Genomic DNA, 15,209 nt, shown 5'->3' on the forward strand with positions numbered 1-15,209 from the left:
TGGTAATGCTTTCTACCGTCCACGCCTTCTAGCCTAGCCCCGGGTTAAGCAGAACTGAACATTTACACATGTGATAAGTACCAGAATATAATTAGAGACACCCGCAGATGCATCCATACGGCGGTGCACATGGAACCTTCAATGATTCACAGCGTGCAATTCCTTGAAAAGCGGTGTATGGTCCCCAGTTAAAATAATGGGGTTGCCCTAAACGAGAAAACAATGAACAGAACTAAACAAACTGGAATTTAGACAGAGGATCTGAGGTTATGGAGCCTGCATATCACAGAAACTGCGAAAAGACAAAATTAACAAAGGTGTCATCGTCACAAAAAAAGCCCGCCGAGGTTGTCATTCTTGTATCTGACCTTTGACCTCTAATTGTGACCAGACCTTATACATGTACCTAGGGACCTGGTTCTTCGCATGACACTCCGTCTTATGATGGTGAACACTTCTGCCAGGTTACATCAAAATCCCTCCATGCATGAAGAATAAATGCTCCGGACAAAGTCATTCTTGACCTTAGACCTAGGGACCTGGTTCCTGCGCATGACACTCCGTCTCATGGTGGTGAACATTTATGCCAAGTTATATCAAAATTCCTCCTGAACGATCTGAAGAGATCGAAATATAACAGCTCTGATTGAATGTATTGGGAGACTTTTTACGGCCGCCACATGGCACAAACAACGCTGCTGTGACAATAAAATAGAAACAGTTGAAAGCAACAGGTCGCCTAACACGACATAAACGAAAATGTTGCAGGCTCGGTTAAGCCATAGGGCATCCTCGATATAAAATTGAAATAATATATTCACTATTTTGCCATAAGGTTTCTGTGTAGTTTGTGTTATGTAAATGTAACGATAAATTTCAGTTAAAAATACTTTTAATTTTCTGTGCAAATACATTTCAATGCATGTTTATCATGAAAAAATATTTAGTCTAATTAAAACGCGATCGCACTAATATCACTCAGTTACTTTCAGTATCGAGCGAGATACGATTAACTGAAGCACATGTTCATTAGAAATTAAGTAGTTGGATTTAACTAAGACTTACTAACATTATAATACAATTTCTTGCCGAATGGTCACATATATCCGTTCTATATTCTGTTCAGTTTTGTATTGTCAAAGCTAACATATTTTAGCTAGTCAATTGGCTACGTTACATCATTTGTTCTTGTCACGAATCTATAGGCATTCCAGGTGGTGTGTTAATACTTCACTATCTCTAGTTAAATTTCATGCTATATTTTCGTCACTTGAAAGGTGTTCTTAAACAACAAGTGAATTCATTTTATACTCTTCAATGTTTGGCTCCCTTATGGACAAAAAATAACATCATTTTTCGCGATTCATAAGCGACCTTCATATCGCCATATTGTATTTTTGTCGAATATGCGGACATTTATATTTTCCATATTTGCCGTCCTCTAACCATTTGATTCTTTTAATGGTATTTGTACGTCAGTTTTCTTCCTTTCTTCCCATGGTGCGAGCTCACTGCTAGCAAACACCCCAAATATCACGGCGGCAAAGACGGAAACTGCTGCAGCAATGTAAAACACAATTCTCCACTCTGCGCTTGTTTGCTAAAATCAGAACAAAATTTGCTTAATTACAGATTTTGACATTTTTTCATAACATATATAAACTAAACATGAGAACAATATAAATCTCGATAATGAACAAGTATTTTTTGTCATTTTCATTTTATACTCTTTTCAACCTCCTCCGATTGGCACGGCACGCTGGCGAAGAACCTGTCAAAACTGGTTTGGTTATAATAACCGCTAAATAAGTAATTGCAGGGTAAAAGACGTAAATACAAATTCTCGAGACATATTGATTGTTTAAGATGATATGCCACAGCATAACGTATATTATTAATTATTGGGTTGTTTAGTAATCTTCCATGGAAATAAACGTCGGTATGAAAAATGGGAGCAAGGCGTTAGCCTAGCACCTATATCTATCACACTGTCCTCATATTCCCATGGAGGGTCACTAACCGACCTAATAATTAATAATATAATATTAACCAATTTGTAGTCAATGAAAATGTTAGAATCTGGTGTGATGTAAAACAAAAAAGTACATAATATTATAGGTTATACTTCCTTACGTTTTTGGTGAGTTCAGCTACCATTAAAGGTGCCAGAATTCCCGGTATTGAAGCAATGGCATTAGATATCCCAAATATGATAGATGCATACCTGAAAATATTTAATTTCAACCTGATTAACATAAACATATGGTCACACTTCTAAGAATTAAAATTGTATAGTGACAGTAAAATACAAATTTTACTAGACTTCAGGTTCTTCACCTGTAAATACAGAAGAGGTTCACATAATATTACATATGAGACTTATCCAGATGTCAGTAAACATCATTTTTCATTCGAAATAACAGAAGTATAGCTAAATACTGTCACATCTTAAAACCATTTGGTTTTTTCATCATCATATTCTCAATAAACAGAAATTACCTAGGTGATATATCAACAGCTACACATGTATGTCCGCCTACACATCCAACTGATTCAAAGAATGTACAAAGACATAGACAAACTATCACAATTTCTCGCAAACTACAATCCAGATACCCAGGAATCAACACAAATGCGGCCACACCAAGCAACCCTACAAATGAACAATATACTGCGCAGTTAATTTACCATGACATATTACCTCAAGTTACTGAACCTGTAATGGCAATCTGATATTTCCGTTTCGTTACTATTTTCGTAACCGATTTCGGAACTTCCCGGCTGTTTTATCTAAACGACATGAATACCGAAATAAGATACGATGGTTACGTAATCACACGGAAATTACCGACTGTCAATACGGGTCCACTACCTTAAATTGTGACGTCCTATGAGTTCTTGCAGGTCGTATAAACAAAGAACAAAATACTAAATTATCTGAAAGATCCAAATTTGTAAAATACATAATACGAGGGCTCTTCAAAAATAACATAGACTTTTTCTCTAGCTTTTATATACTTTAATGAAGCAAAACAAGAATATACCGTCATGATTTCAATCTTTCTACTAACTGCACTGCAAATTTGACGCGATTATGACCATGCAGTCAGGAGTTACGCCTCCTCAAAAACAGTCACTTACACGGACCCGGCGCACAGCGATCATATTTCAACGACGTTAACTACGTCGTGCCTTCATTTTGATGCTTTCATTAAGTTTGCATTAATTCATATTAAATTTTGTAAATTTCTTTTATAAATTTTCATGAGCAATACTTAGTTGTTTGTTTAGAATACTAAAAAGTTATGAACATTTATGCCACATATCTCGGACAGGGTACTCAACGTGAGTACTTGGTCTTTATCTACGGCGTCATACATTGGCGTTAACGTCCATTCGCAGATTTTCCGTTTTCTCCCTCCATCTTCGCTATCTTTAAGCAATTCTGGACCATTTGAGAATCGTTTGTATCACTTGAAGATAAAGACACAGATGACTGAAAATTGTTGTGGCGTCTGCTTCATTAGTTTATGAATTTCAGTTGCTGTTCGCCAAAATTTCTCCATAACTAAGCAACTGTCTTATTATCTATGCGAGTCGATGACGACATTACATGCATTATAAACAGTAATTCTCACATAGTTTAAACGTTGTTTTCTTCCGCCTCCCACGTCGGAATGACGCCATACTCTAGGTGCATGTCATCCTGACGTGTTGCTGCACTTTGACGTATTTTTGGGCAAAAAAGTATACTATTAGTGCGAACATTAGCGATCGAATTCAAATCACGACAGATGAAAAAGCGACTGCGCCGGTTATCCGTAGCTATGGTAATAAAAACGTTCGACGCGCTTCGCCTATCAGCAAAAATGTTACAAAAAAAGTATGACCAATTTACAGAAAGATTGCGAATTACAACGATATATTGCACATTGCTATTTGCATAATATGCGACATTTGACGTCAAAAGGCTACGTTATTTTTTAACAGCCCTCGTAGTATGCAGGTAGATGAAAGCCTAGAAAGATTTTCAGCAATATGGTAAACTCCTAGTATCTCTTTCGGGCAAAGAGATAAAAAATACTACAAACCATACACGTAGCAACGTAGATTCGTTCTGCAATATCTTTATATCTTTGAAAAAATATTATATGTTTAGGTTAAACGTATTTTATTCCAGCAATTCATGAAACATTTACAAATTAATAATTCGCGAAATAAACAGAAAGCTATTTGAGCTTACGATTGCCCTCTCTTTTCTCTTGCAAATTTTCGAAGACAGTTTAAGGATTGACTGGCCGTATGGTAGACTATCTTTCAAAACCTTTCTAAAGTATTGATCACTTAATTAAATTCTTTTATAAAAGAACAGGTTTTATGCATTTTATATAAAAATATATATAATGATGTAATATTCAGTTACAGAACTTTACCTGTCACTTGAAACAACTTTCGTATCGTTGTGACCTTTAAAAATTGTTTTGATCGTATCAAATCCGCTAATGTTGCAGCTAAAGTAATCGCAACCATCATTGTTAAAAAAGGTAAGGAAGAATATATCCCATTCTGAAAATAAAAAAAGGCATGACGATTCTGTTACAACGGTCTTGTTGTTCAAATATATCGAATGGAATTCTTAATGGACACAGAGTCGAGAAGGCCGTTCACTGATGCTGAAATAACTAGTGATTCAGTCTATTCGTAAATGTTATTGTATTAATCGTATAGTGATCATATGTCTTGTAACATCTGCACTAACATACTGTAATCAAAGCCTTGAGATGTCTGGTGGTTGCGAGTTTTGCTAGATTTATATATATAACTATTTTCTGTTTACATGCCAATCTATAAATATACATGTATGAGAAACAAATACAAATGCGTATAATCTAAATGGTCAGTGTGAATGGATACAGGTTGAGTAAGAACTACATGATCATTGATAATTCGTCCGCATTATTCATGAATGGGACTACTTTGTGTAGCACATGACATCTTTGGATGTGAATTGGAATCAAATAAAGAAGCTATATGATTGTCAGAAATACACTTGTAACTTTGATAGCTGGATAAACCCGCAATCAAAAATGATGAACGAGACAAATGCGTCGTTTCTCTGTAAACAGGATTTCAATATGAGAAAGTACCGCTTAAATTCGAAGAAGTAAGGAAATAAATCACGTAGACCTTGAAGCCACTCTAGTTTCTGTCTACTTGTCATGACTTGAAAGTAATCATTAACAGATTTTCCTTTGTTTTAAAATATCCGTATCATAAAATGGAAAAAAAAACTTTTTGTTTAATTCACGTTTCTTTCTCGACATTTAGTTTTCAGTTACACAATCGACACAATATAGATCAAAAGGCGACATTCCAGCTTGAACGGTTGGTAAAAATCAAAAGGTACCCGCCCAAGCTATTTACTACAAATATAAACAATTTAAAAGTATCATAGAAACAACAAAAATATAGTAGATTCCTATCAAAAATTAGTTATAACTTCATAAGAACAGCCATATAAATAACTTTCTATAAACGACACAAAGTTCCAGTTTAATGCTACATCGATAGCTGAACATGGAGACATTTATGTTTTTCAGCTTGGAATAAAACACGTTTGAGTAGGATAACTTAGTAAAACTTAACAAGAAAATAAGGTATAAACTGAACATACGCTTTGGATGTCGAATTTTAATACTTCTTTCATATATAGAGGTAAGCATGTTATACACAAGTAATATATCCAGTTGTCCGAGGCATGTGTGATAAAAATAACCCAAACTGGTCCGTAAGTAAGAATTTTCTTCCACGGTACCTTAGACTTGACCTACAAAAGCAAAAATTATTTTATCTGATTTTAGTTTGTACCGCTATAAAAAAAACCTACGACTGCAGAAATGCAACGATAAAACTAAAACATTAATCAATTACACGCATGGCCTTTGATTCTGTCGGTATAATATAATAGGGTTATTATAACAGTAGACTGATCTGGGATGCAGTATTCGGCTCGAGTGGATTTTGCAGGATCGGATCACACGAAGCGCGCAAGCGCCAAGTGTGATCCGACCGGCTTGCAAAATCCACGAGAGCCTAATACAAAGTCCCAGATCTAGCTACTGTTATAATGACCCTTTTATTATATACCTTTACCAGTTTGATTCTCGTTTTGTTCTTGAACGAAATCTTCAATGTTTATCGATATTAAATGGAACTTAGTGAAGTTTTTATTTGCGCTATTTATAGAAATGTGTCGGGTCATGCATATTTATAACAAGAGCACCGCCTTGCGGGTGCTGACGCTCATCTGATTTTTTTTTGTGTAATAGAAATATTGTCCTACCCATAATTTTCTAAGTCTAAAAAGGGCCATCATTCTTGCAAAAAGCAGGATAGAGTTATGTTTCTTGATGTTCAGTGTCCACTTATAATGGTGAAAAACTGTTGCAAGTTTTAAAGCAATAGCTTTGATAGTTTATGAGAAAAGTTGACTTAAACATAATACTCAAGCAAGAAAATGATTTTCTAAGTCCAAAAGGGGCAATAATTATTGCAAAAAGCAAGATGGAGTTATGTTGCTTGCTGTACAGGGTCAGCTTATGATGGTCAACAAGTGTTGCAAGTTTCAAAGCAATAGCTTTGATAGTTTAAGAGAAAAAATTGACCTAAACATAAAACTTAACCAAGACATTTGATATTTTCTAAGTCCAAAAGGGGCCATAAATCTTGCAAAAAGCAGGATGGAGTTATGTTTCTTGCTGTGCAGGGTCAACTTATGATGTTGAACAAGTGTTGCAAGTTTTAAAGCAATAGCTTTGATAGTTTAGGATAAAAGCTGACCTAAACATAAAACTTAACCAAGAAAACTGATTTTCTAAGTCCAAAAGGGGCAATAAATCTTGCAAAAAGCAAGATGGAGTTATGTTTCTTGATGTACAGGGTCTGCTTATGATGGTGAACAAGTATTCCAAGTTTCAAAGCAATAGCTTTGATAGTTTAGGAGAAAAGTTGACCTAAACATAAAACTTAACCAAGAAATCTGATATTTTCTAAGTACAAAAGGGGCCATAAATCTTGCAAAAAGCAAGATGGAGTTATGTTTCTTGCTATACAGGGTCAGCTTATGATGGTGAACAAGTATTCCAAGTTTCAAAGCAATAGCTTTGATAGTTTAAGAGAAAAGCTGACCTAAACATAAAACTTAACCAGGCAACGCCGACGCAGACGCCGACGCCGACGCCCGCTCAAGTGATGACAATAACTCATCATTTTTTTTCAAAAAATCAGATGAGCTAAAAATAGTCCAGCAGCATACAATACGGAAGGTACAATACGGAATTTAAAAGGTACAATACGGAATTTTTTTCTGTCTGTTCATATTTAATTGTGAAATACAAGCCGATTTTTTACAGAATTTATGTAGGTATATAATAAATTATAATATGACACCATATATAAAAATCTCCGGTGAGCGTTATACTAATTGTGATCTCTCTTCATCCCATATACAAACCATCGCTCGATACGTTGTGCTATTGACTGGTCTATAGTTAAAAACAGGTTTGCCTGGCTACTGAAGAAATGAGAGGGAAAAGTGAATTCATTTTAATAACTTAATGAATGGCTTGTATGTAGTTTAATTATTGATTGGCATATTAGCTATTCCAAAACTGTATACTAACTAGATATCCAATGCAGTCATACTCCAACTGAACTTCACAACTGAATTAAAACCATATGAAAAAAGTAAATATTTACCGATCTATCATATTTTTTCTGCATTACGTACAACTGCATTTACTCAAACATTTCTCTGGTACTGTGTCAGTATGTTTGCTCTAAAGCAATGTCATTTATTGTATGTAAAAAATTCTACTGTCTTTCATTGATCACTTACAGCTTGCTTTTCAATCGGTATATGGATATTCCCTTCTAGAAGTTTTCTTTCAGCTTCTGAGATCCTCGGATGCTGCTTAGGCGAACTGTAAACTATGTATAACCAGCAAGCCACGAACAAATATCCAATCAGACCTGTATCATGATTAGTCACTCAAAATACGGGTAAGTAAACTTATACCGATTTTCAAAACCGCACCTGTAACTAATATAGCTAAGTGGTATGTTTTAAAAAAGTTTTCTATTATTCTAAACTTATAAAACGAAGTGAAACCAAAACAGTGATTAAATACATTTCACCACAATTACCCCGCTCTCATATAATTGTTATACAAAAGTCATGATTTTTTATAAAAAAAATATTCCATAATGAATTTTGATGAATTAAATTTGTAAGAACACCCACTGGAAGAAGGAAAAGTTCATTCAAGGTAACAAAATGTCTAACGAAATTCCGTATTTTAAACATTGAATGGACCCCACTCCACTCCCTTGTGTTTGATCAGTAGTTGACTATACTGTAATCATTAAAACGCAATTACCATGTACGTAGAATACTGATGCCCATCCATTGTCAAACCCATGTGCACAGAGGAAACCCGCAGAGGAATACCCGAGTACGATGCCAAACACGCTTCCTGGAACAATGAAAAAACATTTTAACATAGCCTTTGCTTCCTACATAGTAACATAGTGAAAACTAGATGGAGCTAATTCAGTGTAAGGAAGCGGACTTCAAATGTCCAGCCAGTCATGGCAGTGTGTTCGAAGTTTCTTACGGAAAGTCGAATTCTTTCCTGTGAGAAAGATATGAAGATGTGTGCTTTAACCGAGGTGCCGCACAATTAAAGCTGGAAAAATCCTATCCGTTCTGTATGTGCTTCTTAAAACCAAACAAACATTCAATATGTGATTAGGTATTTGAAATGCTTTTACCAAAATTCTAATATTTGCTTCAGCATGAAAGTGATATTTTTCACGGCTTTATATAAACTTCACAAACGGCGCTTTTAGCTATCATATAACATATTCTTCACTTTAATTAAACCGTAGCTAATCATTCTTTTGCAGGACCAGACCTGCAATATTGAGGATGCAACATTAGATTAAGGTAAACACTTACCAAACCAGATAGCTCCAGAAAATCTACTCCGTTCATGGGGCAATGCCCAGACACCCGTCAACATATACCACCCTGGAGTACTTGCACCCTTATAAAGAATGGAATTGTATGTTTTATAAATTAAAACACATGGACAAAATGACAAAACACACACTCTGGTACATTCATATAAATCGAAAGAGTGTTGATTTTATTTCTACTCACGTGAAATATAATAAAACTCAAATTTCAACAGAAACAAGAGCTGTCTCCATAGGATGACACATGTCCCCGATGGCACTTTGAATGAATAGTTATGGCCGATGTTAGAGTTTAGGACCTTTGACCTACGGACCTGGGTCTTGCGCGCGACACGTCGTCTTACTGTGGTACACATTCATGCCCAATAATTTTAAAATCCATGCATGAATGACAAAGATATGGACCGGACACGCCCATCAATGCACTATCATGAAATATGACCTTTAACGTCTAAGTGTGACCTTGACCTTTGAGCTACGGACCTGGTTCTTGCGCGCGACACGTCGTCTTACTGTGGTACACATTCATGCCAAGTTATTTGAAAATCCATCCATGGATGACAAAGATATGGACCGGACACGAATGCACTATCATGAAAAATGACCTTTAACATCTAAGTGTGACCTTGACCTTTGAGCTACGGACCTGGGTCTTGCGCGCGACACGTCGTCTTACTGTGGTACACATTCATGCCAAGTTATTTGAAAATCCATCCATGGATGACAAAGATATGGACCGGACACGAATGCACTATCATGAAAAATGACCTTTAACGTCTAAGTGTGACCTTGACCTTTGAGCTACGGACCTGGGTCTTGCGCGCGACACGTCGTCTTACTGTGGTACATATTCATGCCAAGGTATTTGAAAATCCATCCATCGATGACAAAGATATGGACCGGACACGAAAATTGCGGACAGACTGACAGACCGACAGACTGACAGACCGACAGACAGACTGACAGACCGACAGACGGTTCAAAAACTATATGCCTCCCTTCGGGGGCATAAAAAAGAACTTTTATAAAAGCGGCAACATGAAAGTGAAGATGCAGTTGAAATGTATGTGTACTATTTTACCGTTGATAAACCCATTAGTACTCTCGCAACAACTACCATGTACGCACTTGTTCTAGCCATCGCAGGTATAAGCAGAGTGAGAGTTGATGTGATGCCTATACATGTACCAATCACATGTTTCCCGCCAAATCTTTCCGACAACCATCCACCCGGAATCTGCGACATCATGTAACCATAGTAATAGCCGGACAACACGAATGATTGTGTGCGTTTGGTCCATGTGAATTCACCAAGCTGAAATAGATAGTTCGAAACTGCATGTCTGAACGATACGGCTCAAGAACACGACTCGCCTTTCGTGGCTGTCCCAACAAATGAATGAAACACATAGAGTAACATAATTTGTTTAATGAGTGTTATCTATTAGAACAGGTAAATAAGTAAAATCCGTATGATTTATACTTCACAAAGATCAACAGTATATTTCTGTAATAGGCTTGGGGAAAAATACATAACCATAATAATTAAGGTCAAATGTTTCTTTGGTTTGTTAGTGAAGGATTGTATGAATGTTTTCAGATCCCAATCAGCTGAATTTTAATTTGGATATTTATACCTCATATACCATTACCACTTATATCTTTACTAAACTGTTCAGAACAGCTATAATATACATTTTACAAAGCGCACACTAATTATAGACATAATAACAAAATCTCTTTTTGAGAAAAGAAGTTTGATATTTATTTTTTATTGATTGATTGATTGATTAATTAATTACTTTATTTTCAGTAAAATAATTATAACAATAATACAATTAAAGAAATGAACATTAATAAATAATCAGAATATATGAGAAGAATATAATCATATCTAGACATGTTACCGTTAAAAGAAATTGTAAAAATGTTATCGTTTTGTAAAAGTTAATCAGAAGCCCGTTTATGATGCTAAAGTTCAACATAACTGAGACTGAAAGATCTATGATTACATGTATGTTACATATAGATCTACTAGTATACAATCGCCAAATTAAGCAAAACGGAAACCGCTTTCATGTAGAGAGTGTCTCTTTGGGTTTAGACATTGCAATATCTGGTTCTCAGCTCAGCTTTATAATGCATTTGCAGTTGCTCACACAGAAAGAAAGATAACCTCCATCGGATTCGAAAGGTTTGGTCTTTTTCGTTGTCTTAAACAAAAACCCTACGACAATACCGACTCGTCGAGACAGGCAGGAATACAGGTTTCAATACATAATAATCTTATAAGACACATTGGAACATTAACAACAGCAACATCAAAACTATTTGCAATATTCCTCTGGGCTACCGTTGTAGTGAAAACACTGGAACTGTAAACTTATGACAAGTTAGAAATATTATCAACATATCGGTTACAGCAACCAATGATGCGTTAGAAATGAGACCCGCATATGTGCAAGATAAGTCTGTTGACGAAAAAATATCAATATATACAATATCTAAAAGTTGTTTCCAAGCATACGTTAGGCAAATTCCAAACAGTAAAACCAGTCTTGAAAGCCTCTTCTACTTGTTCTGAATAGTTTGGTATAAGTTTTATGAAAACAAAAGCCGTTAACGTTTAAAAAATAACCCAAGGGGAGGTTTCAAAACACTTTACAAGTACATTAAGGACTTTTAGCGATCTGTTACCTGTAAATGTTGAGTAAGACTCGAGCTTATTACGAGTGTCTCAAGTTATAACCTTCACTGTTTCATATATATAAAGTATACGATGAAATATCATTACTTTAATTTGAGCGTCTGTAGGAACGTGACATCCTAAAATATCTACTAATTTATTTTCAGCAAATTGTAATGCAATACTTTGTACGCAGGAAGAACACATCACTGAAACGAACTGCAGATTTTATCCTTTTTTATTAGAGAATTTGTGTCATTAATAACAAGTAGAACCAAAACAACAGATCCTACTGTTCGGTAAATTAATTCCAGAAAAACGTTTTCCATAGAATTCTTCCCAAAATGTTATCTTTAAGTCGTTCTATAGGTTTCGGACATTGTTAAATATCAATATTATTAGCTGTATCAACATAATGTAATTTCTATGTCAATCACAAAAAATATTGTTTTTTGAAGGTTTACACATTTTGTACATGAAACATAATATTGTGTTTTGAAGGAAAAGGTGGAGTCAAGTTTAACATTTGATTACTTTTATAGCAAAAAACAGCTTAAACGTTTTCAAAAGGAAATATTGTTTACGGTTCGATATCCTCTTATCATCAGCATTTAGGTTTTTGATGTACATGTATATATAAATGGTATAGCCTGTTATTTAGAAAAACGGTAAAATAAAACAGTACATAGTTATTTGAATTTTTCATACTAACTTGAGGAGACTGGACATTTTCCAAATGTTTTGGTGGCTATTAGGGTTACTTATGATAGATTCACTTTCACTTAAGTGTATGTATAACTACTGCACACTCCAGTTATAAAATATAACTTGGATTTGCAATATGTACAGTGCACTTTAAACCACGATTTCGTATATATACCGCACATACTGTCTCACCATGGTTTATCACATTTCCTCTCTGTGGTTTATAATTTTGAACTTATATATTTTCGTCCTTGAGACGCGATATCAATTATTTTATATTTACGTCCTTGAACTCAATATGCATAATATTTTGAAATGGCCTTTGTACATATGATATTCAAGAGTTCAGGCTTTTGTATTGAAAATCAAAATCATTCGCTTGCGTCCGATACCGTATCGCCTTTCAGTATCTTTGCCCCCCCCCCCCCCCCCCCCCACCCCCCACGCACACACACACACACACACACATCTAGAGCACACTCTTAAACCAGTTTAACGCCGTTTTTCAACAGTATTTTCTATAAAGTAATGATTAATGGTTTATCTAACAATTCTGTATCACTACTAACATTTTGTTAAATTCCCCACCAGAGTAGTTGACGAATAATTTCAAACGTAAATCCCTTTCCAAAACAATCGCCTACTCGAACCCATAGTCCACGCCAACAAAAACGTTAAATAAAATAATTCATATCCAGATGTATATAATTTCAATTATCAGTTTGTTTTTTTTTTCAAATTAATTATGATATACTGGTTTAACTATCAGATTGTAACAAATTTGTTATGTATTACAAAACATGATTATATACAGCTAAAATTATCCAATGCGATGTTTCATGTTTCAATAGGTACAAATTACCAAACAGTTTTTACAAAACTGTGTTATCAAGGTATATTTACTGACAGTTTCAAATTCTCATTAAATAACTCGATGTTCTTTTCGGACAATTGTTTGCATATTACAATAATTATTACATTCAGAGGTTCTCTACTCGTACTCATACAAGTATAGCACATAGTCGGACACCACATTTAGTTCCATCCTATGTAATGGTCGGACATCACCTTGTATTAAGTTTGAACTTAGTTAAAACAAGTTTCAGGAAACAGCTGATAGCACAGTTTACTCCTAAGTAAGTTCAAACTTTGTCATAAGTAGGTTTCGTGAAACGGACCCCAGATGATGCCAGTCCGCTCATTAGCTTATACACGGGCACATGGGTAGTAAACTAACTGGAGACGGACGGCTAATTTACAATAACACGAAATCAGATATACCTTATATGGAAAATTGTTTCGCACATGCTTCCTGCATTTGTCACTATTCCTCTTGTCAAGGTCCTTATATGACGGAGTCGATCCGTTCCATTTGTAATGTACTGGCTCATTTTCAATGTTCGGGTTAGGTGCCGGATATCCATCTGTACTGGCATTACTATATGATAATGACCTTGAAGATAGAATAGTAAAACTAGCTAACGTAGATGCTTGATGCTGATAGTCTTCCACTTGGATAGATTGTTGTCTGTTCATAGAAACTATTGCGACACTCATGTTGGAGTTTAACATATACGCCATCACTCCAAACCAGACACCCATACAGAATAGCATCCATCGTTTAGAACACAATGTTGTCTCAGTCTCGCCATGTTCTTCGTCATTATCCGAACTGTTTATTCGACACATCTGAAAACATCAAGAAAAGGGAATTTATAAATGTATCCGATCAGAATTTCACCATTACATACAAAAGTTAAATGTAGCGTTGACGCGGTGATTTAGTAATATTATATTTCGATTATTCCATTAATTTCACAAGAAATGTAGAAGACTGTTCGATAACTTACTTGAATTTGAACGCGATTTTATATCGATATAATGATATTTTCTTACACGTAGGTCTATGCGTTTAGGTTTAAATCGTTATGATTTATAACCAGTTTTAACGCTCTGTTTATGTAAAATGTATAAATGCATTATACGACACGTTACACATTTCGCCCATATTATACATACTGAATTCGCATGCATTTGTAAAACTCAATAAACCAAGCTAGTTCAGAAAGACTTTTTTTGACGTTTTTAACTGGTTATCGATACGCTTGTGTTTGACACTATCAGTGGATTCTCCGTGCACAGTCCTACAGTAGTGTAATGGTTTAAGACCAAAACGTTCATCTGTCCATCTGTCTGTCCGAGAGCATAAATTAAGAAATTATGCAATAGTTAGAATATATAAATACGGTGACGAAGGCTTTCAATATTATGCTCCGGACAAGCAAAGTTCTAAAAATAATTTTAGAGATACATCCCAACAATATGCTCATCTACGCAAAATACCAATCATACCTTTGAAGTTCCACTGAAACCAGGCAAGCGGCTTTAGAGATGACATATGGTTAAAATCTATACATGGACTTAGTGTAACGATAAAAGTCATAACTTAGTGTAAAAAAACGTTCATATCATATGAAAAAACAATCTACATGTGCGTAACTCGGCTTACCTACTGATCATGCCTATGAGCTTAATATATTTTTTTCAAAATTACATTTCATTTAAGAGAAGCACGAATCCGAAACATATAACCCAAAATATTCACAACTTAGCCTTATTATATTTAATTCCTGTAAAGTTGTACAGGAATCCAGCAAGCGCCACTCGCATATAATGTCCACGTATACTTTATATATTAAAAAAAAAAGCCATCACTCTGTGACGGAAAATACTAATATATGTGCACCTAAACTTGTCACTGATCATTCTTATGAAGACA

The 15,209-nt window shown here is 35.1% G+C and overlaps 1 protein-coding gene across 5 annotated transcripts; it reads right to left on the reverse strand.

The window, feature by feature from the left end:
• Window positions 1-874: 874 nt before the first annotated feature.
• LOC123562096 (vesicular glutamate transporter 1-like) lies at window positions 875-14,437 on the reverse strand. Of its 5 annotated transcripts, none has more exons than XM_053534396.1 (11): window positions 14,281-14,437; window positions 13,712-14,119; window positions 10,121-10,354; window positions 9,020-9,107; window positions 8,439-8,534; window positions 7,898-8,031; window positions 5,675-5,827; window positions 4,434-4,566; window positions 2,500-2,653; window positions 2,134-2,224; window positions 875-1,600 (listed from the first exon to the last, which is right to left on the reverse strand). In XM_053534396.1, the coding sequence occupies exons 2-11, from the start codon at window positions 14,117-14,119 to the stop codon at window positions 1,442-1,444; spliced, it is 1,650 nt and encodes a 549-aa protein (XP_053390371.1). In that variant the 5' UTR covers window positions 14,281-14,437; the 3' UTR covers window positions 875-1,441. The 5 variants fall into 5 exon arrangements, with proteins under 5 accessions (XP_053390371.1, XP_053390380.1, XP_053390383.1 ...); XM_053534405.1 differs by having other exon boundaries at window positions 14,327-14,429; XM_053534408.1 differs by lacking the exon at window positions 5,675-5,827.
• Between the last annotated feature and the right edge of the window lie 772 nt (window positions 14,438-15,209).

Source organism: Mercenaria mercenaria, chromosome 2 (genome assembly GCF_021730395.1).
Source record: "Mercenaria mercenaria strain notata chromosome 2, MADL_Memer_1, whole genome shotgun sequence".
Classification (NCBI taxonomy): Eukaryota; Metazoa; Mollusca; class Bivalvia; order Venerida; family Veneridae; genus Mercenaria; species Mercenaria mercenaria.

Coding starts and splice junctions, on each gene's coding strand:
- LOC123562096 (XM_053534396.1), bottom strand. CDS start 14,119: ATGTGTCGAATAAACAGTTCGGATAATGACGAAGAACATGGCGAGACT. Junction 9,108..10,120: donor TACTAATGGGTTTATCAACG/GTAAAATAGTAC, acceptor ATTCTTTATAAG/GGTGCAAGTACTCCAGGGTG. Junction 2,225..2,499: donor GCTGTTGATATATCACCTAG/GTAATTTCTGTT, acceptor AAATATTTTCAG/GTATGCATCTATCATATTTG.